General features: G+C 42.2%; 1 protein-coding gene across 5 annotated transcripts in view; it reads left to right on the top strand.

The window, feature by feature from the left end:
• SH3BGRL2 (SH3 domain binding glutamate rich protein like 2) overlaps positions 1-24,200 on the top strand; it is a 159,493-nt gene that overhangs the window by 108,062 nt on the left and 27,231 nt on the right. For 4 of the 5 annotated variants that reach the window (XM_070073846.1, XM_070073843.1, XM_070073841.1 and 1 more), the window contains one exon: positions 17,532-17,921. The exons of the other annotated variant lie outside the window; for it this stretch is intronic. In XM_070073846.1, the coding sequence (XP_069929947.1) occupies positions 17,532-17,555 (24 nt within the window). In that variant the 3' untranslated portion in view covers positions 17,556-17,921. Of the gene's footprint in view, positions 1-17,531; positions 17,922-24,200 lie in introns of those variants that run through there. 5 annotated transcript variants of the gene reach the window in all.

The raw sequence follows: 24,200 nt of genomic DNA, 5'->3' as shown, positions 1-24,200 counted from the left end.
GGACTGTGCCTTCCAGTTCAAACCAGCCAAGCCAGAGCCCACACTCCCCAACCTCCTCTTTTCCTGGCTCTCACACTCTGGGCCTCTGACCACTTGTGCTAATCATCTCAGGGCCAGGTAGTGGACAACTGGGGACAATCCCCATAGACCAGAGCCCACGGGAATAATGCAACTAGCCAATTCCAGGTGGTTTCTCTGCCTCACTAGTTCTGTCCCATAGAGTCCACATGTTCTCCCCTGCCTCCTGACCAACCCAGGTGTCTCTCCATGCCGTCCCTGTAGCATGGTGTGCTCTTTTCTCTTTGAATATCTGAACCCCTTTTTCCAATGGCACTTATCTCCTGATCTGCTGGCCTTGACATACCCAGGAAATGGCTTACATCTAAAACAATTGGTAATTATCTTTAGGATTCGGTAGCTCCAGTAGGAAGACAAAGTTAGATGCTCTCTTCACTGTATTAGTCGACTCAAACTGCAGGAACAAAACACCATAGCCTGAGTGCCTTAAACAATGGAAACGTATTTTCTCACAGTTCTTGAGACCAGAGGTCCAAGATCAGGGCTCCAGCACAATGAGGTTCTGGTGAGGGCTGCATTCCTGGTTTACAGAGAGCCACACATTTTTGCTGTGTCCTTATATGATAGAGGGGGAGTTTGGGGGCGGAGAGAGGGAGGGATTGAGGGAGGGAGAAAGAGAGAGAGAATTAAGCCACCATGAGAGTCCCACTCTTATTACTTTATCTAAACCTAATCACCTCTCAAAGGCCTATCTCCAAATATCATCACATTGGTAGTTAGAGCTTGGACATATGAATTTGGAGGGAACAAAAAGATTTAGTCCATAACACCACCTTATTCAGGTTTATTTTTATTTGGGTGTGTGATGTATACATTACTTGAAAACTTGAGTGTTTTTCCCGTGCTGTTCATAGAAGAAAAAAACATGATCTGGCAAATATTAATATCTTGTCCAGTATATAAATTAATTTCCATGACTAAGTGTAACTGGTGTAATATAATTGTATCCAGGACATAGGAAAAGCAAGAGAGAAGGCAGCCATGCTTTGGATCTTACTGCTAGTCAGTAAGAGAAGATGCACCAGAGACGGCAGGCTGTGAGTGCACTCAGCAAATTGAAGTCAGGATTATTAATTCATGTGAAATAAGGATAGCAACATTTAAATGAGAATATAACTCACTCTCATGGACCAGGTGGAGATTTGGAGAGCAGAAGAGAAAATAAAGTTCTGCCCTATAGTGAGCTGTGTGCTTCATTTCAGATATTGAAGGAAACCAGGAGCCCCATGACACCTGGTCCCCTTCCTGGGGCACCACGTCATGGTTCACTTTCCTTTCCACAACCTGCTTGCTCCTCTGGGTTCACATGACCCAGTGAGTAACTTATTCACTACTCCTCTGGAAAGCAAAACCCATTGCCACACAATCGGACAGGTTCAAGACATCACAGTGAGAATGAATGTTTCCTCACCTGCAAAACTGGGGAAAGCACTCACCCCTGAAGGTAGCTGTCAGGTGAGATGTGCTTATGAAGCGCTGAGAACAAGCCTGGTTCATCACAGCTGCTCAGTAGGGGTTAGCTACTACTGCTAGTCACCTAACATCTCACAGGTGAGGAACGGAGGCTTTCAGAGGGAACATCTGACTACCCAGGGGTTACTTGGTGAACTGTTAGGCTGACCTCAAACTCAGATCTGTCTCCAAAATTCATGTACCCAACACTATGCCACTTCATCTGGGGCAGCAGAGGGCTTCCTTCTTGTGTTCAGATGGGGTGCTCTGATGGGCTGTGTATGACCAGCCATTAGAAAGGAATGCTCCTGTGACCAGCGTTTTGGAGTAGCAGGTAAAGCTGCTGCCTACAATGCTGGCATCTCATATTGGTGCTGTTTCTTGTCCCAGCTGCTCCACTTCCTATCCAGCTTCCTGCCAATTCACCCTGGAAAGCAGTAGAAGATGGCCCAAGTGCTTGGGCCCCTGCACTCATGTGGGAGAGGCAGAAGAAGCTCCTAGCTTCTCAGTCTCTTTGTCTCTTTTTCTCTAACTCTGACTTTCAAATCAATCAATCAATAAATCTTTTTAAACGAAAGAGAAAGAAAAAGAAAAAGAAGGGAACAGTTCTGGGGTTGGTGCTGTGGCATAGAAGCTGCTGCTTGTGACACCAGCATCCAATATGGGCACCAGTTTGTGTCCCTGCTGCCCCACTTCTGATCCAGCTCACTGCTAATGACTGGGAAAAGCAGCAGAAGATGATCCACATGCTTGGGTCCCTGATACCCATGTGAGAGACCTGAGTCCTGACTTTAGACTGGCCTATCCCTGGCCGTTGTGGCCATCTGGGGAGTGAACCAGGGAATGGAAGATCTCTGTCTCTCCCTCTCTCTCTGTGACTCTGCCTTTCCAATAAATAAATAAGTCTTTTAAAAAAATGACTGTGGGGCTAGCACAGTTGGTGCAGCGGGTTAAAGCCCTGACCTACAATGCCGGCATCCCATACCATATGGGCTGATCCTCTTCCAATCCAGCTCTTTGGTATGGCCTGAGAAAGCAGTAGAAAATAGACTAAATCCCTGGGCCCCTGCACCCACTCAGCGGCTCCTGGGTCCTGACTTCAGATTGGCCCCGCTCCGGCCATTGTGGCCATTTGGGGGATTGAACCAGCGGATGGAAGATTCTCTCTCTTTTTCTCTACCTCTCTCTATAACTGCCTTTCAAATAAATAAAAATAAATCATTAAAAAATGTGAAGCTCAAGATTCATAAATTGACTTTGTAGGTAATAGTTGAGGAACTTCTGCCTTGCCATTTGTTTTTTGGTTTTGTTTTGTTTGAATTACTTCATCCTGGTCTGAGAATGCTGAGATCTCTCTGCCTTCTAAAGCTGAGGCACAGGCCCTGGCTGTAGTGATCATAACAAGCGGTCACCCACTCTGCATCACCCTCTGGCCTGGTCAGTCTTTCTGCTTTGACCCTCTCGGCCTGTGTCAGGCAACTGGAATTCTTCCAAGAAGTTCCCAATTAATCTTGCCATCTGTGTCCTTCTATGACCTTCCTGTGGGTCAGTGTTAATATTCCTGATGCTGAAATAATTTGCCATCTCAACAGCTGTTCTCTTCACTTGAATGAAACATTTTAAATATGGTCATGATTCTGGCTTTTCAACATTTAAAATTTCTCAGTATTATTCACAGGAAACCAAGGATTAATTTCAGAATAAGGGAAAGTAGAATTAAGGAGAAGCCTTCCTCCTGGGGTAGAAACACAGGTGAGAGTATTGGGAGTAACCATCTGTATTTGGCAACATCACGGTGACCAGTTTTTCACCTGACCCAAAGATCAAGCCCCAGCTGGAAGGGATTGATAGAAGGACCGAGAATCATCTCGGGATTCCTCTCAACAGGGATAAGACCAGATCATTTCGGGGGCTCAGAGGAGCCTGGATGTTTGAATAAAGCTGGACTCAAGGCTTCTTTGAGAGAAGGTTTTCTATGCTTTTTTTGAGTGGCAGGAGGGAGAAGCACCTTTTGCCAATTGTTTCCAGCACCCTGCCTGGCAATGGTAGGTGTTACCTGAACGTTTGCAGAATAAACAAAATCCCTCTGTGTGCAAATGAAGGGAAAAAAAAAGCTCATCTGATCTATTGTGAAAGATAACATGTATTCATGCTTCAATTAAATGAATTTCAAAATCCAATCATTTTTGCAGATACACAGGGAAATAACTGACTTTTTCAAAGTTAATCTTCACTGGAAGATTCCTGTAAAGGATAAACACAGAAAATCTACATATAAGCACAACCTTCTGTCGGTGCACCCCCAATATGGCTGCTACAGCCGGAGCTATACCGATCCAGGAGCCAGGAGCCAGGGGCTTCTTCCCAGTCTCCCACGTGGGTACAGGGGCCCAAGGACTTGGCCATCTTCTACTGCTTTCCCAGGCCACAGCAGAGAGCTGGACTGAAAGAGGAGCAACCGGGACTAGAACTGGCACCCATATGGGAAGCCGATGCCACAGGCGGAGGATTAACCTAGTGCGCCATGGCGCCGGGCCCCTAAGTACAACCTTCTATCTTTTTTTCCTGATTCCTCTATCTTATGTTCCAGACACATGAGACAAACATGCTCAGATCTACCTTCCAAACTTAAGATTCTGTGCCTTTGCACAAGCTGACTGTCCTGCCTGGAAATCCGACTCAGAATCCACTTGTTGAAATTCTGCTTGTGTTCCCAGGCCCTCCCCAAGGACCAGCGCCCACATGGCACTTGCATTGATCAGAATTGATCTGCCCCTGGAGTCCTTCTGTTTGTGTTGTGGTGAATACATTGTCTGCTTCCTTATTGTAAGCTCCATGAGTACAAAGACCATAGCCAAATCCTTTGTACTTCCCAGTGCTCTGGGCCCAACAACTTATCTTGCAGAGAATGTTCTCACATTTTCTCCCCAGGTATGACTTACAGCAGGGGAAGGTAGGCCTCAGACCGCTTTAGAATGGAATTGCTTTGAAGTTGTGCTTTGTCTTAAAAAATTAATGTGAATTTTACATCCAACCATATCATGTAATATTAGTAATTTTAATATAAAAATGCTTATTTTGACTTCTTTGTAACACTTATACTCCAGAAACTTCCCATGGTGTATGCTTTGTCTGTAGACCTTCTAACATACAACCATGGGGATACACATTTCTCAGCTGAAAAGAGTATAAGTAAAACTCTTAAAAGTGTTGAATTGAATTAAACAAGTATAACAATGTAGAGTGAAGTATTTGTTCCAAATGCCACATAATGTGAAAATATAGTCAACACAGAGAAAGGCAGATTATCAAGTAGCCTAGAACATTTCAGAGAATTATTTAAAATAGCACTGCCCCCCACCCCAAATGCATAGTACGCACATTTGCTGGTGTTTTCCTACCTTCTCCAGGGCCCAGAGCCATCCTGTGAAGTGAGATGCTAATATGCTTGCCCTGCAAGCCCACAAACACAAAGCCCCCCACAAGAGGAAAAACACCCACTTAGTTTCCGTTTTTGTAGATGTTTTAGCCTATGTTCTTCTGGAACCATGTTCATTTTCAAGATTGCATTAGAAAGAAAGCTGGAACAATTTTATAATTTACTACCTTATAACTGACACTAAGGAGGGTTAGTATCCAGCTGCTGAACTAATGTAAGTCAGTTTTCCTGGACATGCCTCACAGAGACTTCTCAAGTGGCCTGGGAGCATACCAGATCAATACAGACTTTTAAGAAATAAGTATACGGCTGAATCTGAATGTATAAATAAAACACCCCTATCTCTTGCTCTCTGCTGAAATAGATACTAATGCTAAGTAAGGCACTTGAAGAAATCACTTCCTAAACAGCATTCCTGTGGCCCAAAATATGTTCAATACCTCCCCAAATAAATATCTCCAAGATAACACCACGACAATGGAATTCAGCGTAACAAAGAGCTCTCTGGACTGTGTGTGGGGAAATGTGCTCAAGTAAAAGCCAGACGCTCTTTTATTAGAGCTTCCAACTACAAGCCAGTTGGTAATGACAAACTGCATGTTAGTCCTACAAGGCTACCTGAGCAGAGATGTGACTTGCACCCTTCACATCCTTTCCATAACCCTAGCAGGAGTTTCATTCAGATCTGCTGCATGGAGAGGGGAAATAGAGCAGCACAAACAGCCACATGGTGGAGTTTTCTATCTCCGAAGGCTACCCTGTAGCTCTGAAATTCTTTGTATATTGTAGCATAGTATACATGGGCCAGGAGTGAAACAGAATTTTTCTGTTTTTTTCCCCTCCTTGATTATTTGCTCATGTTTCTTCTTCCTGCCTGCTTACAAAAACAACAGAGAGACAGGAATCTCTCTGGTCAGACTGACAATGGAAAGGAATGCCTAGTGTCTCAGCTCTTCTAACACTTATCGAACTGAAATGCTCTTGCATCAGGGCTCTCCCAAACTGCCATTCTGTCATTTATGGCTTGGTTGTCTTTTGAGTGCAGCCCTTATTCTGAGTCTTTTCTGTTGCATTTGGCTGACATTGTATATATGCAATGAAATCGCTGAGCTGCGGCAGCGCTGTCTGCCTGCTGGTCCTGCAAGGCGCACAGCATCCGGAAGGGCAGCTCCTCACGGATCTGATGCTATTTTTCAGTCACACTGTGACAGTGCATGCAGGTTAATCAACTTCGCCACAGCTGTAATTCCTGGTGGATCCCTTTTGTTTCATTTCTCCTCAGAACGAATGCACACAGGGAGCCCATTTACCCCCACCATTCCTCATTGGTTGCCATGATAAACATTGATTTTTATTTTCCCTGATCGGAAGTGATGAAATTAATACCTAACATGGCAGGTTATATTTGTGTGTATGTTTTCGTTCAGATTCCCTGACAAATTTTGAACATTTTCCATTACATTTTTTAAGGATTAAGTTTGTGAGCTTACAGATATAAATGTCAGTAAAGCTAAGCGTTATTTGTCCATGAAACGGATGGCGTTAAGCCTTATAGTGAGATTAGGTATTATTATACCCCTCCCATGGAGATACTGCATGATTTCACTGTTCTGATCCACTAACTCATTCTGGATGAATTTGATCATTATTCAGTCGACATGTATTATTGCAGTACTTAGCACTTTTCAGAGAGCAGACTGATAATAAACAGATTGAAAATAAACAGATTGATACTGACATACAAAAGTGCTTTCAAATTACAAAGCTTCTTTAACATATTATATCTGAAAGTATTTTGTTCCGATTAATGTATTCACTCACAAAATGTTAGGCACTTAGTATGTGTGGCTCCAGTCCTGGTAAGAACTGTGGGTTCACAGGCAATGAGAACTGCGCATTCTCTAGGAGCTCATCACGGGGAACAAAAAAGCAGACACAGAAAAGGGGAAAATCGATGGAGAAGTCACAGTTGACGTTATTTCACCCATGGCCATCTCATAGCTGGCTCCTGCACCACGGGCTCCAGGGAGGGGCAGAAACCAGACAAGAGAAATGTCAGCTCCGAAATGGTTCAGGTTATTCAGGAATGTGGAAATTTATAGTACCCAGAGCAGGGTTCACATGAAAATTGACTGGGACAATGTGAAAGGCTATGTATGCCTTGCTATGGTGCCTAGACTTTTCTTTCAGTCAGATGAATCCACTGGTGATGTTTATGGAAAACAATTGCAAATCAAATCAACACTTGTACCAGGGATTTTGTGTCAACGTGATTCTGTTTGTTGTATGGTAAGATTAATCATAATGATGACAAATCAGGGAGAACAATGGACCTCACTGATTGCCAAAGGTCTTCCTTGGCTCTTGGGCCTTGCTATGCACATAGCAGTTCTAAGCAGTTTTAGACTCAGAAGGCATGGGTCCACCTGACATTGAATAGCTTTGTAACTATGCATAGGCTGTTTGATTTCTGTGAGATCTGGCCTCCTTATCTATTAAGCAAGGTATTATGACACGATATATCTCACAAGATTGTGAGAAGAATCAGGTTAAATAATGTACATAAAGCATTTTTAAGACAGTAGAGCATGACACGTGAAGCAAGCCCATTCTTATCATCATTAACATTTTTATTGTTTGAGAAACTGAGATCAACCTGAATAACTTGGCAGTTAGTCATCAGAAACACTCCTTTCCTAGGAGCACTGGAGGTATAACAGCTAATTCACCAAGATGTGGAAATGTCCTTATTTAATCATAGATTCTTTGGAAATTGAGGAAATTTTCATAGGTAAATTGGCTGAAAATAAGGACTCATAGCCTCTGCTGTGAACAGTGCCCCCAGAGTTGTGTGGTGTGTCATCTACACAACCATCCATAAGGAGTTTGACAAGAGTGAGGTAGGAATAACACCTACCTTCAAAATAGAATGTGATGAGATTTGAGCTCAGAATTGACCAAAGGTGAAGGACATGATTTACTGATCCAAAGGCACACTCAGAGTACTACTACTACAAAGACAGACACCCCCAGCTCTACCTCTAGTGCCTGTGGACATTGACCAAGACACATCAGTTCTACATGCTCTGGTCCCTTATGTTTCACATGGAAATATTTTCTCAAAGAGTCATTGTGAAGTGCAAGTGACTGGGACAGAGTAGGCATTCCACAAGCATTAGCTATGATGATAAAGGAAAGACAATTAGACTGACAGCATGGTGTCACTTGCAACAATGAAACTGAACAGAATTCATAGTATTAAAGTACTAAAATGACAATAGCTGTCAATATGGAATTTTATTGTTTAGATAAATTATTATTCAAAAGTGAGATTTTTAAAAATGTATTTGAAAGGCAGAGTGACAGAGAGAAAGGGAGAGAGACAGAGAGAAATAATTCTCTGGTTCACTGTCCAAATGTCCACAGCAGCCAGTACTGAGCCAGGCTGAAGACAGGAGCCCAGAACTTCATTCAGGTATCCCATATGGGTGACAGGGTGCCAAGTATTTGTACTGTCATCTGTTACTTTCTCAGGCACATCATCAGGGAGCTGGATCAGAAGTGTAGATGCTGCGATTCTAATGGGCTCTCTGATACAAAATGAGGGCATCTCAAGCAGTCACTTAACTGGATATGTCACAAAGCCTGCCTCCAAAAGAGAGATTTTTTAAAAAAGATTTATTTATTTTACTTGAAAGTCAGAGTTACACAGAGAGAGAAGGAGGGGTAGACAGAGAGAGGTCTTCCAACCGATGGTTCACTCCCCAGATGGCCACAATGGTTGGAGCTCGGTTGATCTGAAGCCAGAAGCCAGGAGCTTCTTCCGAGTCTCCCATGCAGGTGCAGGGGCCCAAGGACTTGGGCCATCTTCTACTGTTTTCCCAGGCCATAGCAGAGAGCTGGATCGGAAGTGGAGCAGCCGGGACACTAACTGGCTCCCATATGGGATGCTGGCACTGCAGGTGGCAGCTTTACCCACTACTCCATACCGCCAGCCCCCCAAAGAGAGATTTTTAAAAATGATATTTTCAGACCCACAACAAGAAAGTTTACAACCCATAAATCCTCATTGAATTAGTAAAGATTTACTATGCAAAGAGAAATGGATCCATAAGGCCTGAATAAGAACAAAATTCATCATAAAAAGAGATAAAGTAGAGCAAGAGGTTAGCCAAGGGTAAACAAAATGCAAATAAGTTGATAGAAACAAGACATCAGTGTTTGCAATAGCATAAGTCAGTAAACAGTGATTACCAAAAAGAGAATGTATACATAATTGTTCAACAGCAAATAGTCCAGCAGGTCCTGGCAATGAACTAGAGCAATGAGTTAAGTTGTGGAAAAAGTAAGTTGCCGGGAATACGCTTACGATAATATCGCTTACCTGAATTTCTGTAGTACAAAAACATAGGAGGGAAAGGAGAGAGGAGCAGCTAATGTTGGCCAAAACCTAACAAGCTTGTCTAAAATTAATATTTTCATGTATTGTTAATTTTTGTCATAATTTCTCAGACTTTCTGATTGTCTTTATGAAAGCTTAGATGATTTTTCAATTCTTCATGTGCTTATTTGATGTTTTTCCCCAATCAATTTTCTTTTTAATTTCAAATTCTTTTTAGCCAAATTGATCAGCTTTGCTCAGTACATTGTAAAATTTCATTCTCTCTTCTCCTGAGCTCCTATCAAGGGGAGGAAACGGCTGCATTTAACTTTCTAATTATTCCACTTTCCAGGGAATGCTGTCTCTAGCCAATCATCTTTAGTCTTTCGACTTTTCACAGTCTCACTATGAACCCAGTAGTGAGACCCCAAGGCAGTGATGAATCCAGACTCAGTCAGGCCCAGGCTTTAGCTTAACTGCGGATCACACATTTTCAAATCACTATCTAATTTGGACTGCCACTCACTCTCCAGAAATATTGTATTACTTACCCATTCATGGTTGCTCTTCTTAAAAATGGGAATCATATTGATTACCTACCTCCGCAGTGCACGCAAAGGTGTAACTGATGAGTGATTATCTAACTGGGGTTTCACATTTGGCACGGTCTATTTCCAATTACTCTTGTAAATTCGTAGACTGTCAGAACTGCAAAAGAGAGGGTTAAGAGATTTGTAGTTCAGTGAGTTCATTTGACAAATGGGTAAATTAAGCACAAGAAATTAAGTAAATTATCAAAGGTCAAACAACCCATAAATGACTAAAGTTCACCCATCTTGATTTACACTTTTAGGGGTGGGGAATTTGGAGCACAGTCCGTTGTGGATGTGTTAGAGGCTTTGGGAACATGCGTGATGGGAAAGTAGACTATGCAATCATGGATCAGCTTACCTGCCTTCTCCTCTGGTGTGTCCTTCCACGTTTCATGCCGGAAGAACACCAATAACAGCTGGAAAATGAAGCAAAACTGAACGTTTGCTAGTTTTCAAGCAATCAGATTTCCTGAAGAAATACAAAGTCCACAGAAGATCTTTATTTTTAATAATCTAGTGCTTTCTCATTCAAACTTAGCACTCTATTCTACTATCCAAATCAAACACAGAAAGGCAATAAAGATTGCTCGGGCTACAGGTGCAATGATTAAGTGCTCAATCTGAGTAGGGCACAGGAACTGATCAAATGGGACATGAGAAGCAGGGAAAGGGGACATAAAAATGAGAGTTTCCAAATGAAAAGTGGGGAAACATTTACTTAGTAATTTCTAGTATGATGTAATAAGTTTAAGGACTAACCTTAAAAATAAGTAATGTGAGGGGCCGGCACTGTGGTGCAGTGAGTTAATGCCTTGGCCTGAGTCTCCAACATCCTGTATGGGCGCTGGTTCTAGCCCCGGCTGCTCCACTTCCAATCCAGCTCTCTGCTATGGCCTGGGAAAGCAGTGGAAGATGGCTCAAGGCCTTGGACCCTGCACCCATGTGGGAGACCTGGAAGAAGCTCCTGGCTCCTGGCTTTGGATGGGCGCAGCTCCTTCCACTGTGGCCAATTGCGGAGTGAACCAGTGGATGGAAGACCTCTCTCTCTTCCACCTTCTCTCTCTCTCTCTCTCTCCCTATCCTCTCTCTGTGTAACTTTGACTTTCAAATAATAAATAAATAAGAAAATCTTAAAAACAAATAAGCAATGTGAACTTCCAGTGCTGGCCAAGATTTAGTCCGCTACAATCCGTCTTTCACAATTATAACCAAATGGGCAGAATGTAGAAAGTAACTATTGAGGACTCTGACAAATCACTAAGAGCAGGCAGACTGGGGAGAGGAGTCACACCTGAAGCACAGCACAGTGCTGTTTCCTTTGTCATCCAGCAGTGACCTGAGGGTGAGTCAAATCTGAAATCAGCACAGTGGGTGCTGCCAGCCAAAACTACAAGAGAGACTTCCTCTTTCCAGCCAGAGGACTAGAAATAGGATCCAGGGGAATAGTATAGGGCAAGTTCTCTACTCCTTTGTCCTGTGCCCTGAAATCCACGAGTTTGAATCCTCACTCCTAAAGAGATGGTGTTAGGAGGTGTGGAGGTGATTAGGTGCCGTTAAGTGCCTTTCAACAGAGACCCTGAGAGCTGCCTTGCGGCTTCTACCACGTGAAGATGCACAGAGAGGTCTGTAGTCTGCGGCTCAGAAGACAGCCCCACCAGACCCCGACCACACTAACCCTGATCTGACACCTGCACCCCAGAACTGGAAGGAATGGGTTTCTGTTGTTTGCAAGCCCCCTGCTCTATGCTCATTTGTCATAGGAGCTCAAAGAGACTGAAACACCCTTTGTCCCCACCTCCACGCCCCATCATTTTCTCCCTTTGCCTTCTGGCCAACCCAATTTGTGAAGGGGCCTTGCTGCAGCAGTAAAGATCCCAGAGAAACTCAGGTCTTTAGTCAAAGGACTCAGAAAATGCTAGTCCTATGGTCCTTTTCTCTCTTCAGTTCACTCAAGGCTATCACTGGTTGACAGAACTGAGTGACAGCCCCGGTTGCTATGATTTATAATCAAGGGATTCCCTAATTCTCTGTGTTTACGCATCCCAGGCCCACCAGCAAATTGTACATGTGCAGAGCAAAGCTAAAGTAGCTTAGTGAAGAGCTGAAGACAAACTATGATCCGCCTTCCAACAGTCAGCTTTCTGTTACTACCATGAAATAACTAAGCTACTTATGAAGGAAGTGGATTTATTCTGGCTCAATGGTTTTGTAAATTCACAGCACAAGATTGAGTGGGCCTTGGTTTGGCTTTGGCTGTCTGGTGAGGCCAGAGGCTGGTAATGGAAGGGTATGTGCGGAGGAAAGATCACATGGAGAGCCAGGGAGCAGGGTCCAAGTTGGGTTTATGTAACCAACTCTCTTGTGAGAACTCACTTCTAAGGACGCACCCCCAAGGACCTAAGGACCTCCCACTGGCCCTCCTCCTGAAGACCATATTTGAATTGGGTTTCCATCCTCTTAATACCGTTAGTTTATGGCTTTGGGGATTAAATGTCTGCACAACTTTGGGAACCATATTCTACTCAAACTATAAGACATCCTTACTGCCCAAGCCTCAGTCTCACCCCTCAATGGCTAGTGCACAGAGGCTTTGAGAACTGAATGTGGTGGCCAGCTTTGTGGCGTAGAAGGTTAAGCTGCCACTTGTGACACCAACAATCCATATTGGAGATCCAGTTCAAGTCCCAGGTGCTCTGCTTCCAAACTAGCTTCTTATTAATGCACCTGGGAAAGCAGCAGAGGATGGCCCAGGAGCTTGGGTTCCTATGTGGGAGACCCGAATGGAGTTCTGCTCCTGGCTTATGCCTGGCTCAGCTCCAGCCATTATGAACATTTGGGGAGTGAACCAGCAGATGAAAGTTTCTCTCTCTCTCTCTCTCTTTCTGTTTCTCCCTCTCTCTTTCACTTTGCATTTCAAATAAATTAAATCTTCGAGACAAAAAAAAAAAAAGTTGACTGTGAGAATCACCATCCACACATGGTAAAACAGAGCTGCCTGTCTGATTCTATCCATATGATCTGATTTCAAGATTTATTACAGTGGCAGAAATCAAGATTGTGTAATACCATCAAAATGCACGATGATGGAACAGAAGACAGAGCTCATAAATAGACTCAATGAAATATGATCAATTTATTTTTGTAAGTAATGTAAAGATAATTCAACAAACAATAGTCTTTTAGCCAGGACAATTGGCAAAAATATGGAAAAAGAAGGACAATGATGTTATACAACTCATATAAAAATTAACCTAAAAGGTATCATAAGCCTAAATGTAAAATATGAAACTATAAAACTTGCAGTAGAAAACATAAGGAAAACTCTGTGTGACCTTGAATTGATAAAGAGATCTTAAATATCCTTCCACAATCATGACAGTAAAGGAAAAAAACTGATCAAACTCCATCAAGGTTTAAAAACTTTTGCTCTGTAAAACAAAGAAATTCTTTGTCATTTTCTTTGCTATGGACAGAATGGTTATGTCCCTTTCAAATTCTTATGTTGAAATTCTAGCCCCCAAAGTGATGGTACTAGGAGGTGGAGTCTTTCGGTGGTATTATTAAGAGAATGAGAAGACAGGCCACAGATGGAAAGAAAATATTTAAAATCAGACATATGACAAAAAATTGTATCTAGAATATGTTAAAAAAAACCTAATTTTCACCAAAAGAAAGCAAATAATCCAGTAAAAAAGGGTGGGGGGCAACAGAATTGAATAGACACTTCACTTCAGAAGACAAACAGCATCTGAAAAGACACTTAACTTCACTATTCATTAGGGAAATTCAAATTAAAAGCACACTATCATAATCCTATTAAAATGCTATTTTTAAACTTTTATTTAATAAATATAAATTTCCAAAGTTCAACTTTTGGATTATAGCGGCTTTTCCCCCCATAACCTCCCTCCCACCTGAAACCATGCCATCTCCCACTCCCTCTCCCATCCCATTCACAGCAAGATTCATTTTCAATTATCTTTATATACAGAAGATCAACTTAGTATATACACGAAGTAAAGATTTCAACAGTTTGCATCCACACAGATACACAAAATATCAAGTACTGTTTGATTACTAGTTATACCATTAATACGCATAGTACAATGCATTAAGGACAGAGATCCTACATGGGGAATAGTTTCACAGTGACTCCCGTTGCTGATTTAACAATTGACACTCTTATTTATGATGTCAGTAATCACCTGAGGATCTTGTCATGAATTGCCAAGGCTATGGAAGCCTCTTGAGTTCACAAACTCCAATCTTATTCAGATAAGGCCATAGTCAAAGTGGAACTTCCAATTCAGTCCTATCAAGATGGCATGTACCAATGCCATCTTACTAGTCAAATTGATCAGTTTAAGTTAATAATTGTTCATAATTATAGGATTAAATGTCAAAGGGATCACATAAACAAGACTAGTGTCTGCTAATAATAACTGATAGAATTAAAAAGGAGAGAACGGTCCAACATGGAAAGCGGGATACACAGCAGACTCATAGAATGGCAGATGTCCTAAACAGCACTCTGGCCTCACAACCAGCCCTTAAGGCATTCGGATCCGGCTAAAAAGCCCATGAGAGTTTCTCAGGCATGAAAAGCCAAGACACTGTGGCAAAGAAAAATGACCTAAATGAAAGATCTCTGTGAGTGAGATCCCAGCAGAAAGAATGGGCCATCAAAGAAGGAAGTACCTTTCTCTGAAGGGAGGAGAGAACTTCCACTTTGACTATTGCCTTATCTAAATAAAATGTTATTTTTTTTTAACCTGACAATATCAAGTGCCAGCAAGAAAAAGGAGAAGCAGAGTTGTCATATATCACTGGTGGGCATGCAAAATGTACAATCACTCTGGAAAACAGTTTATCAGTTTCTTTCTTTTTTTAAAGATTTATTTATTTGAAAGGCAGAATTACAGAGAGGCAGAGGCAGTGAGAGAGAGGTCTTCCATATGCTGGTTCACTCCCCAGATGGCTGCAATGGCCGGAGCTGTGCTGATCCAAAGCCAGGAGCTTCTTCCTGGTCTCCCATGCAGGTGCAGGGGCCCAATGACTTGGACCATCTCCTGCTGCTTTCCCAGGCCATAGCAGAGATCTGGATCGAAATAGAGCAGTTGGGATATGAACCAGTGCCCATATGGGATGCCGGCACTGCAGATGGCCCCTTTCCCCACTATGCCACAGTGCTGACCCCTGTCAGTTTCTTATAAAACTAAACCATATAGTCCAGTAATCCTACTTCTGGGTATTTTAAGTTTAAACAAAAGCCTGTAAATGAGAGTTGAGAGCAGTTTGTCTTAGTTTTATTTGTGCTGCAGTAACAAAATACCCGATGCTGGGCAATTTATAAATAGAAATTCACTTGTCACATTTCTGGAAACCGTGACATGCAAGAGTAAGGCTCTGGTAGGTCTGGTGTGGGGTGAGGGCCTAATCTATCTGATTGTAGGGTAGCATTTTGTTGCATCTCCTAGAGGGGATGACCTCTGTGTCCTCTTTGGTGGGAGAGTAAGCACCAAATCCTGCAACAAACCTCTTTCGTAAGGTCCTTCATTTCATTTATAAAGGTGAGACACTCCTGACTAATCACCTCTTGGAGGCCCCACTTCTTCATACAATTATATTGGTGATTAAGTTTCAGTATATGGATTTTGGGAGACACTTGGTGGCCATAGCACAATTTAATTCATAATTGCCAAAAAATAGAAGTAACCCAAATGTCCCCTGTTGCATGGATAAATGCTCTGTGATCTATCCACACAATGGAATATTATTACTCAGAAATCAGAGGACCAAACAATTAATAGAGGCAATAAGATGGAAAAACCTCAAATGCATTATGCTAAGTCAGGGGTCAGCAAACTCGCTGGTTTGCAGGCTAGCTCCAGCCCCACCCATCTATTTATGTCTGTCTGTGGCAGCTTTCATGCTGCAATGTCAGAGTTGAATAATTGTAACAGAGACAGCAAGGCCTGCAAAGCTGAAAATATTTACTACCTGTCTTTTTACAGAGAAAGTTTGCCAATATCCGTGCTAAGTGAAGGAAGCCAGATACAAAATCCACCTACATTGTGGTTCTATTTATATAACATTCTGGAAAAAGGCAAAGCTGTTGGTAGGGAGGACAGATCGCTGGTCCCCAAGGCTTGGGTTTGGAGGCAGGCATTGACTATGAAAGGCAACACAAAGGGCACTTTAAAATATTATGGCACTTTCTGCCTTGATTATGGTGATTCTAACAGGTCTCTGCATTTGCCAAAGCTAACAGGACTGTTTCAATTGCACATCCAAACAAAAGAAGTGTCTTTTTTTGTATGTATATAAATAAATTTACAAAATAAGTCCTATAAAGATGGCACATATATTATTGGTCTGCATATTGTGGCTGTAAGTTGCAAACGTTAAAATGATTTTTAAGCTGAAAAAAGAGGACCAGTGCTCAGGTAGCTGGAAGTGATACTGGGGTTGGTGATGAATCCAGGACTTCAGGAAACAGTCCTGAGAGAGGAGATCTGGAGGTCACTGGGCCCAAGATTCTCTCTTTTTTTTTTTTTTTTGAAAGATTTTTATTTATTTATTTATTTATTTGAAAGTCAGAGTTACAGAGAGGAGAGGCAGAGAGAGAGAGAGAGGTCTTCCATCCAATGGCTCATTCCCCAGTTGGCCGCAATGGCCGGAGCTGCGCCGATCCAAAGCCAGGAGCCAGGAGCCAGGAGCTTCCCCCAGGTCTCCCACATGGGTGCTGGGGCCCAAGGACCTGGGCCATCCTCTACTGTTTTCCAAGGCCATAGCAGAGAGCTGGATTGGAAGTGGAGCAGCCGGCTCTTGAACCGGCACCCATATGGGATGCTGGCACTTCAGGCCAGAGCTTTAACCTGCTGCGCCACAGCACCGGCCCCAGTTGTTTCTTTTTAATTTATTTGAGAGGTAGAGTTATAGACAGAGAGAGGGAGAGACTTCAGTTGTTTCTTTATAATGGCAAACATAGACTAGAAAGCCATGTTTAACGCATTAAAAAAAGATCTTGAGCCATTCACTCCAAATAGTCTGTGACTTGTAGAACTGTAAGCCACTCTTAATTAATTGTGAAAATGTTTATTTCAGGCCAGTATATTTCATTGAAGTATTGATATTTCAAGAAATATAAGGGAAATGACCTAGAATTGTTGATATAACCCAAGTTAAAAAGATCTCATTATGTAGATCAAGACCATTCTCTATCCCCTTTATGATTGAGATTTTTTTCCCTTTGAATTTTCAGTGTTTAAACATTTGGGGATTGAACAAAAATAGAAGAAAACAAATCCAGATAGCCTTTGTTAAACAAAGAAAAGATTCATAATTTTAAAAATATTTCTTAGGAAGATATCAACATTGATTAAATTCGGCTTACTAAGCTTCCTGCCTCTGTGTCACTGAACTAGAACCAGTATTCTCTTTTAGTGGAGAGCAGACATACAGAAACCTTAATTTTCTTTTTCCACAGTGTGTGTTAAAAAGAAACCATTAAACAAAGTGCAAGCCTCCTTCCAAATCAAAAGACACCTAAGTTTCATTATCTTGTTTTTCTTTCTCTTTTCTGCAGTGCTGTTCCAAGGGCTCCACCTGATGGGTTAGCTTACCCAGAGAAAATCAAATACACACTGATCTCAAGTCCCTAAATTACCAACCAGTGGCAGGAGGAAAAGAGAACAATAGAAGCTGGCTTCCATTTGCCCAGCCTTCTGGTTCATCGACCAGGGAACACAGGCTGCTCGTTTGCAGGCTGCTTTGATGACTTCTCCCCAGGAGGGAGCCACAGAGAAAATCATTCACCCTCAAACTTGCACACTTCTGACCTGGGGAAGCAAAAAGCAGATGAAGAAATTGGAATATGACTTGCCTGAGAGCAACTCTGAACCATTTCAGACAGCATTTATATTATGTAGTCTCAAGTTTCTAAACCTAATTTAATAAATACATATCTTTGCAAAAATAGCACTGTGCATATCAGCAACATTTCTATTTCAACAGGAAATAGAAGCAAGTTTTCCACTGCCGGAAAATTCTGTTGATACTGAAGGTGCGGGAAAGAAGAGTTAATTCACCCTATTTTTTCTTCTGTGTACTAAGGTTATGTTTTCACATGTTTTAAAATTCTCTGCCATTCTATTTTACAACTACAAATTGAAGTGATGTGCAAAATGCTGAGAACTGAAAAAACATTATTAGGGAAAGACTCAAAATTGTGCCATTAAACAAAAATCAATGTTTCATATTAAACAATGCCACTCTGGTACAATCAGGTTAAACAAACAAACAAACAAACAAAAAAACAATTGGAGTTGTGTTCAGCTTGGCAGTTAAGACACTGGCTAAAACGTACAGGTTCCACATCAGAGTATCTGGGTTCAATACCCAGCACAAACTCCTGATCCCAACTTGTTGCTAACATATACTTTGGAGGCAGAGGTTCCTGTCATCCACACGGGAGAACTGGATTGCATTTCCAACTTGTGGTGACCCTGGCCCAGGCCCCATTATTGTGTCTATTCATCTGTTTCTCTCTTTGCTTCTCAATAACAAAAAAAAAAAAAAAAAAAAAAAAAAAAAAAAGTGATTCAAGAGCTGATCTCCTTGTTTTAAACTGTGTGGTGGTTTGAGGGGCTGGTCAAAATAGTTTCTGTTTTCAGAATTGAGAAAAAAGCCAATTCTGAGAACAAAAGTTGCTCAGTATTCTCATATTCTGGTACAAAGAATGATTAGAGGCGTGTAAAGGCTTATTGCTTTATTCTACATCTACTAAGCCTCCATTTCCACCTCAGTCTCCCTGAACGGAATAAGCTGGTCCAGACGGGGAAAGCGGAGAGTCTGGGGGAAAAGGCTGCAGAGGAAGGAGCCAGCCTCAGCTCTGGCACACCTAGGGTATCTCCTACAGGATAGACACCAGTATGGATCATTATTTTGTACCCTCCTCCTCTACATGGCAAAATTATTACATTAAATGAAGAAATCAATACTTGTTAAATCTTAGTTAATTCTACTTATGCCCCTTGGATATTGAATTTTTCTATGGTATTATATAGAATTTTAAGTTATTTGGGTTCCTTAAAGATTAAATGTGTTCTCCTTCTGATTCTATTGACAACATCTGTAAGTTACTGTCATATAATGTATAATGTGTAGTGTTGCATGACTTTGTTCTAGTGGAAAAAGCTTAAGAAGCTAAGCTGAAGCCAGGAGCCTGGAACTGCATCAGGTTCTCCCACGTTAGTAGCCATGGCTCAAGTACTTGGGACACCATCTACTGCTTTCCCAGATGCATTAACAGGGAGCTGGATTAAAAATAGAGCATCTGGGACTTGAACCAATTCTCATATGCTCAACATTGGCCCTGCCATAAACTCTTCAAAGTAAACTCATACAAACAGTAGGGAAAAGTCTTAAGTCTAAGTGTCAGTTGATCAGAGTCACATAAAAATCTCATTTTACAATAAATTCTAGAAATTACAATAGTGAACATGTAATTTATTCTTTAGAATCTCTCTAGCACCTTTCAAATATCCCCAGTCAATTTTCCCCCCACAATTTATCTTTATTAGTAAATTCAGGTATATTTAAATCTTATTTTGTAAATACTTTTGAAATTTCTCTTCTGGCACAAAAATTAGAGACACTGGAGCTGGGGCTGTGGCACAGTGGGTTAAGCCTCTGCTTATAGCACTGGTATCCCATATAGGTGCTGGTGGCTGCTCCATTTCTGATCCAGTTTCCTGCTAATGAGCCTGGGAAAGCAGTGCAAGATGGTCTAAGTGCTTGGGCACCTGCATCCATGTGAGAGACTTGCAAGAAGATCTTGGCTCTTAGCTTTAGCCTGGCCTGACCCTGGCCCTTGTGGCCATTTGGAGAGTGAACCCTGTCTGTCTCTGTCTCTCTATAATTCTCACTTTCAAATAAAATAAATAAATCCTTCAGAAAACATCAGAGACATTATTTGACCCTTTTCTTTCATGCAATGTATAGTTTCTGGTAAGAACAATGAAATGGTTAAATCCTAATACTTTTAGTATGTGCTAGCAAAATATGATCTCTTATCATTTCTCCTGGTATTATCCTTTATTTTTAAAAAAGATTTATTTATCTGAGAGACAGAGTTACAGACAGAGGGAGAGACAGAGAGAGAAATCTTACATTTGCTGGTTCACTCTCCAAGTGATTGCAACAGCCAGAGCTGAGCTGATCTGAAACCAGGGGCCAGGAGCTTCTTCCGGGTCTCCCACATGGGTGCAGGGGCCCAACCACTTAGGCCATTTTTCACTGACTTCCCAGGCCATTAGCAGGGAGCTGGATCAGAAGTGGAGCAGCCAGGACTCAATCAGCTCCCACAAGTGATGTCAGCCCCGCAGGTGGAGGCTTTATCTACTATGCCACAGTGTCGGCCCCAGAATTATTTAAAATGAGATTTTTTCTATGTAAGCATCCATTTGCTTATATATTTTTAAGAAGAAAAGTTTTTCCTCTACAAATTTAAGTCTGAGTGATAAGCAACTTCAGAATTCATTAATAATAGATGAATAGGAGATACACCAAACATACTTGTGGACTCCTCTACAGAGTAGTTTCCCGAACATCTAGAGATACAGGTTTATAAACTGGCTTAACAGGCAGGTGGGGTAGTGGGATTAGGGCTTCAAAGTGTGGAAAATTCTAATGAGACTTGACAATGTCCCACTGTCCAAGTCAGTTACCTTTCTGGCTGGAGACCTCCTTTGGAGTTTGGGCATTTGTGGCAGCTGACTCTAGAAAAATAGCTACAGTCAGATAAGAGAAGCTCAGATAAGATTTCTCTCTGAATTTGCAATAGTTCAGAATTTTTCATTTATATGCCATTTTTTAGTGAATTTGTGGCCCTTTAATATTATGTGGCATAATTACAATGTTCTTAAGAATTTCTGTATTTTGATCTTTAAGGAATGCTTTTAAAGCTTGTTGTTTCATTGCCCATTGTTCAAGGCTTATTTTGGCTGTCTGAAAATATTCTGGAGTCCTATGAAACTCACCTCAAACTTCATACCAGAAAGAAAAATAATTCAGGAAAGAAAAATTGCATGTAACAGAGAGAAATTTTTAATTAATCCTCCTGGGTCCGCTTTGTTTTTGGATTGCATAACACATTGAAGGTTGAAATCGACTTTTCAGACTTGTTTGGACCATGCAGTTCCATAATGAGCATGACCTCTAATCTGGAAAGGGTATTCTCACTATTAGAGATCCATTCTGTACTGTGTTCTATCATTGAGGTGAGAATTAAACGAATGAACCAATTTTTTCCAAAGTTGTCAAATGAGCCATCCATAAATGGCCACTTCCAAAAGAATGAGCTCTGCAAAAATTAAAGGATTATTTACATAAAATATGCATAAACATCAGGAGTAATTCCTTTGACCCACAAAGGGCCTTAACTCCACTGTGTCTTTCATAGTTTCAACTCCGCTGTAACATTGGCCACAATGGAGGCTGATATCAACACATCTCTTCTGTGGGCTCAGCAGATCTTCCTGCAACAGCAAAGAAGCCTCAGAATGGTTCTTTTATTTCAACTTTGTCATCTTCATATGAACGCAGTTGATAGCTTTTCACATTTGATCAGTGTGTGAAGAAACACGCAGAATGCTGGAACAATAATTCCAAAGTACTGTCCTTTTATTTATTTTTTAAGATTTTTATTTATTTATTTGACAGGTAGAGTTATAGACAGTGAGAGAAAGACAGAGAGAAAGGTCTTCCTTCCGTTGGTTCATCCCCCCAAATGACCGCTACGGCCGGCGCTGCACTGATCCGAAACCAGGAGCCAGGTGCTTCCTCCTGGTCTCCCATGCAGGTGCAGGGCCCACTTGGGCCATCCTCCACTGCACTCCCGGGCCACAGCAGAGAGCTGGACTGGAAGAGGAGCAACCGGGACTAGAACCCGGTGCCCATCTGGGATGCCGGTGCCGCAGGTGGAGGATTAGCCAAGTGAGCTGCGGCGCCGGGCCCAGTACTGCCCTTTTAAAGATATCTGCCACTACTAGCTGGCACCACTGACTTGATTCCTAATAGACTGGATTTATTCTTTATCCTGCAATTTAAAATAGGACTATATTTAAACCCTTAAAAGATATTATTGAAATTCAGGAAAATATTGCATATAGAAACTTAGATTTGAGTGTACAAACCAGCTATGCCAAACTTCACATTTTACACTGCCTATGTCCTTTACATTTTAGACACAAAGACTCCAAGGGGCCAAAAAGTATAGCAGGTTTGAAGTTTGAAGAAATAATTATATTTCTTTCTATTTATTCTCTCTCTACATGCTATCATCATAATTTTGAATTGCCCCTTAAAAGTAAGAATATGGAGTACTATAATGTTTGGATCCACATCAAACCTTACTCTTTTTTTTTTTTTTTTTTTGACAGGCAGAGTGGACAGTGAGAGAGAGAGACAGAGAGAAAGGTCTTCCTTTTGCCGTTAGTTCACCCTCCAATGGCCGCCACGGCCGGCGCGCTGCAGCCAGCGCACCGCGCTGATCCGATGGCAGGAGCCAGGTACTTCTCCTGGTCTCCCATGGGGTGCAGGGCCCAAGTACTTGGGCCATCCTCCACTGCACTCCCTGGCCACAGCAAAGAGCTGGCCTGGAAGAGGGGCAACTGGGACAGAATCCGGCGCCCCGACCGGGACTAGAACCCGGTGTGCCGGCGCCGCAAGGTGGAGGATTAGCCTAGTAAGCCACGGCGCCGGCTCAAACCTTACTCTTTATGAACTTACTCTTTAAGTTACTAAAACTCTATGTGTGTTAGGATCCAACTGATTAATGGGTATTTCTCCAAATTAATTTCCATGTGGAATATAATTATTTATTAAATAATAAGGAATGAAAATGTACTGACTTAAAGCACATACACATAAATAATCAGTAATTATTTAGAACTTAGACCAGCAAGAGATATTTGTGGGGAGAAATGTTTTATCACTGACATTTCTCAAAATTGTTGATGTATAGTGATAACAGAAAAACAGACGTATTTATAGTTGGCTTTACTAGTTTTAAATATTTCTCCAAAGGCAATGCACTACCTTATTCTCTGCAATGAGTGGACACTTCCCTCCACCCTGCATTTGGTACACACTGGTCTCAAATGATTCTCTAGCCGAGAGCATTGTTTTTAAGGTCTACAGACTTGTATGGAAAGGAGAAATGGCTTCTTACTTACTGGTTGAGTGTTTGCTTGATGACTTGCCTTGGTGTTTCCAAATGGGAAAAAGAAAGCTGGCATGGCGAAGCTTTCATTTTCTGCAATGGTGAAGAACAAGAAGACTGTCCCCAAAGCACCAAGGGTGTGCCTGGGAAGAGTCTAGAGAATGAAGGTATATCTGCAGCAGAAGCAAGGCAACCTATTCCCGTGGGTGAAAGGCTGCCCTGGAGGATACCTATAAAAGGGAAACCATTTTCTCTGTGGAGCTCATAAGGACACAGTTTTGTTTCCCTTTGCATCCTCCCTCAGCCAACACCCTCTCCTGTCCTCCTGTCCAAGCTTCTGAAGTCTCAAGCCAACCTGTGTAGACAATGGTGGGGAGGTGCGTGGGAAGGAATCTTTAAACTGATTGTGAGATGGAAACTTTTTTTTTTTGATAGGCAGAGTTAGACAGTGAGAGAGAGAGAGAGAGAGACAGAGAGAAAGGTCTTCCTTTTCCGTTGGTTCACCTCCCCAATGGCCGCTGTGGCCGGTGCACCGCGCCGATCCGAAGCCAAGAGCCAGGTGCTTCCCCTGGTCTCCCATGTGGGTGCAGGGCCCAAGCACCTGAGCCATCCTCCACTTCCTTTCCAGGCCACAGCAGAGAGCTGGCCTGGAAGAGGGGCAACCGGGACAGAATCCGGCGCCCCAACTGGGACTAGAACCCGGTGTGCCGGCGCTGCAGGCGGAGGATTAGCCTAGTGAGCTGCGGCGCTGGCCGAGATGGAAACTTTTAATAGGGGAAAATTAACTCCTAGCAAAGAAAATCACCCTGGTTTAATAAACAAGCGTGCGGGCAAGTTATGGAAACAGTTTGCTGTGTCTTCGAGGAAGTTTACTGCTCACTGGGAACAAAGCCATGCCCATTGGTTGTCAATAGAGTAGTAGTTCTTGGGGGGAAAACTCAGAAACTTTCATTTTTGTGCTTGGATAAGCGAAGTTGCTCCATTGGGCCATTGAATAGCTGCTGTATGTCATTTCTCCTCTGTCTCCTCCCT

This window comes from Oryctolagus cuniculus, chromosome 5, assembly GCF_964237555.1.
Source record: "Oryctolagus cuniculus chromosome 5, mOryCun1.1, whole genome shotgun sequence".
Taxonomy (NCBI): Eukaryota; Metazoa; Chordata; class Mammalia; order Lagomorpha; family Leporidae; genus Oryctolagus; species Oryctolagus cuniculus.
This window is presented reverse-complemented; position numbering and strand designations above follow the sequence as displayed.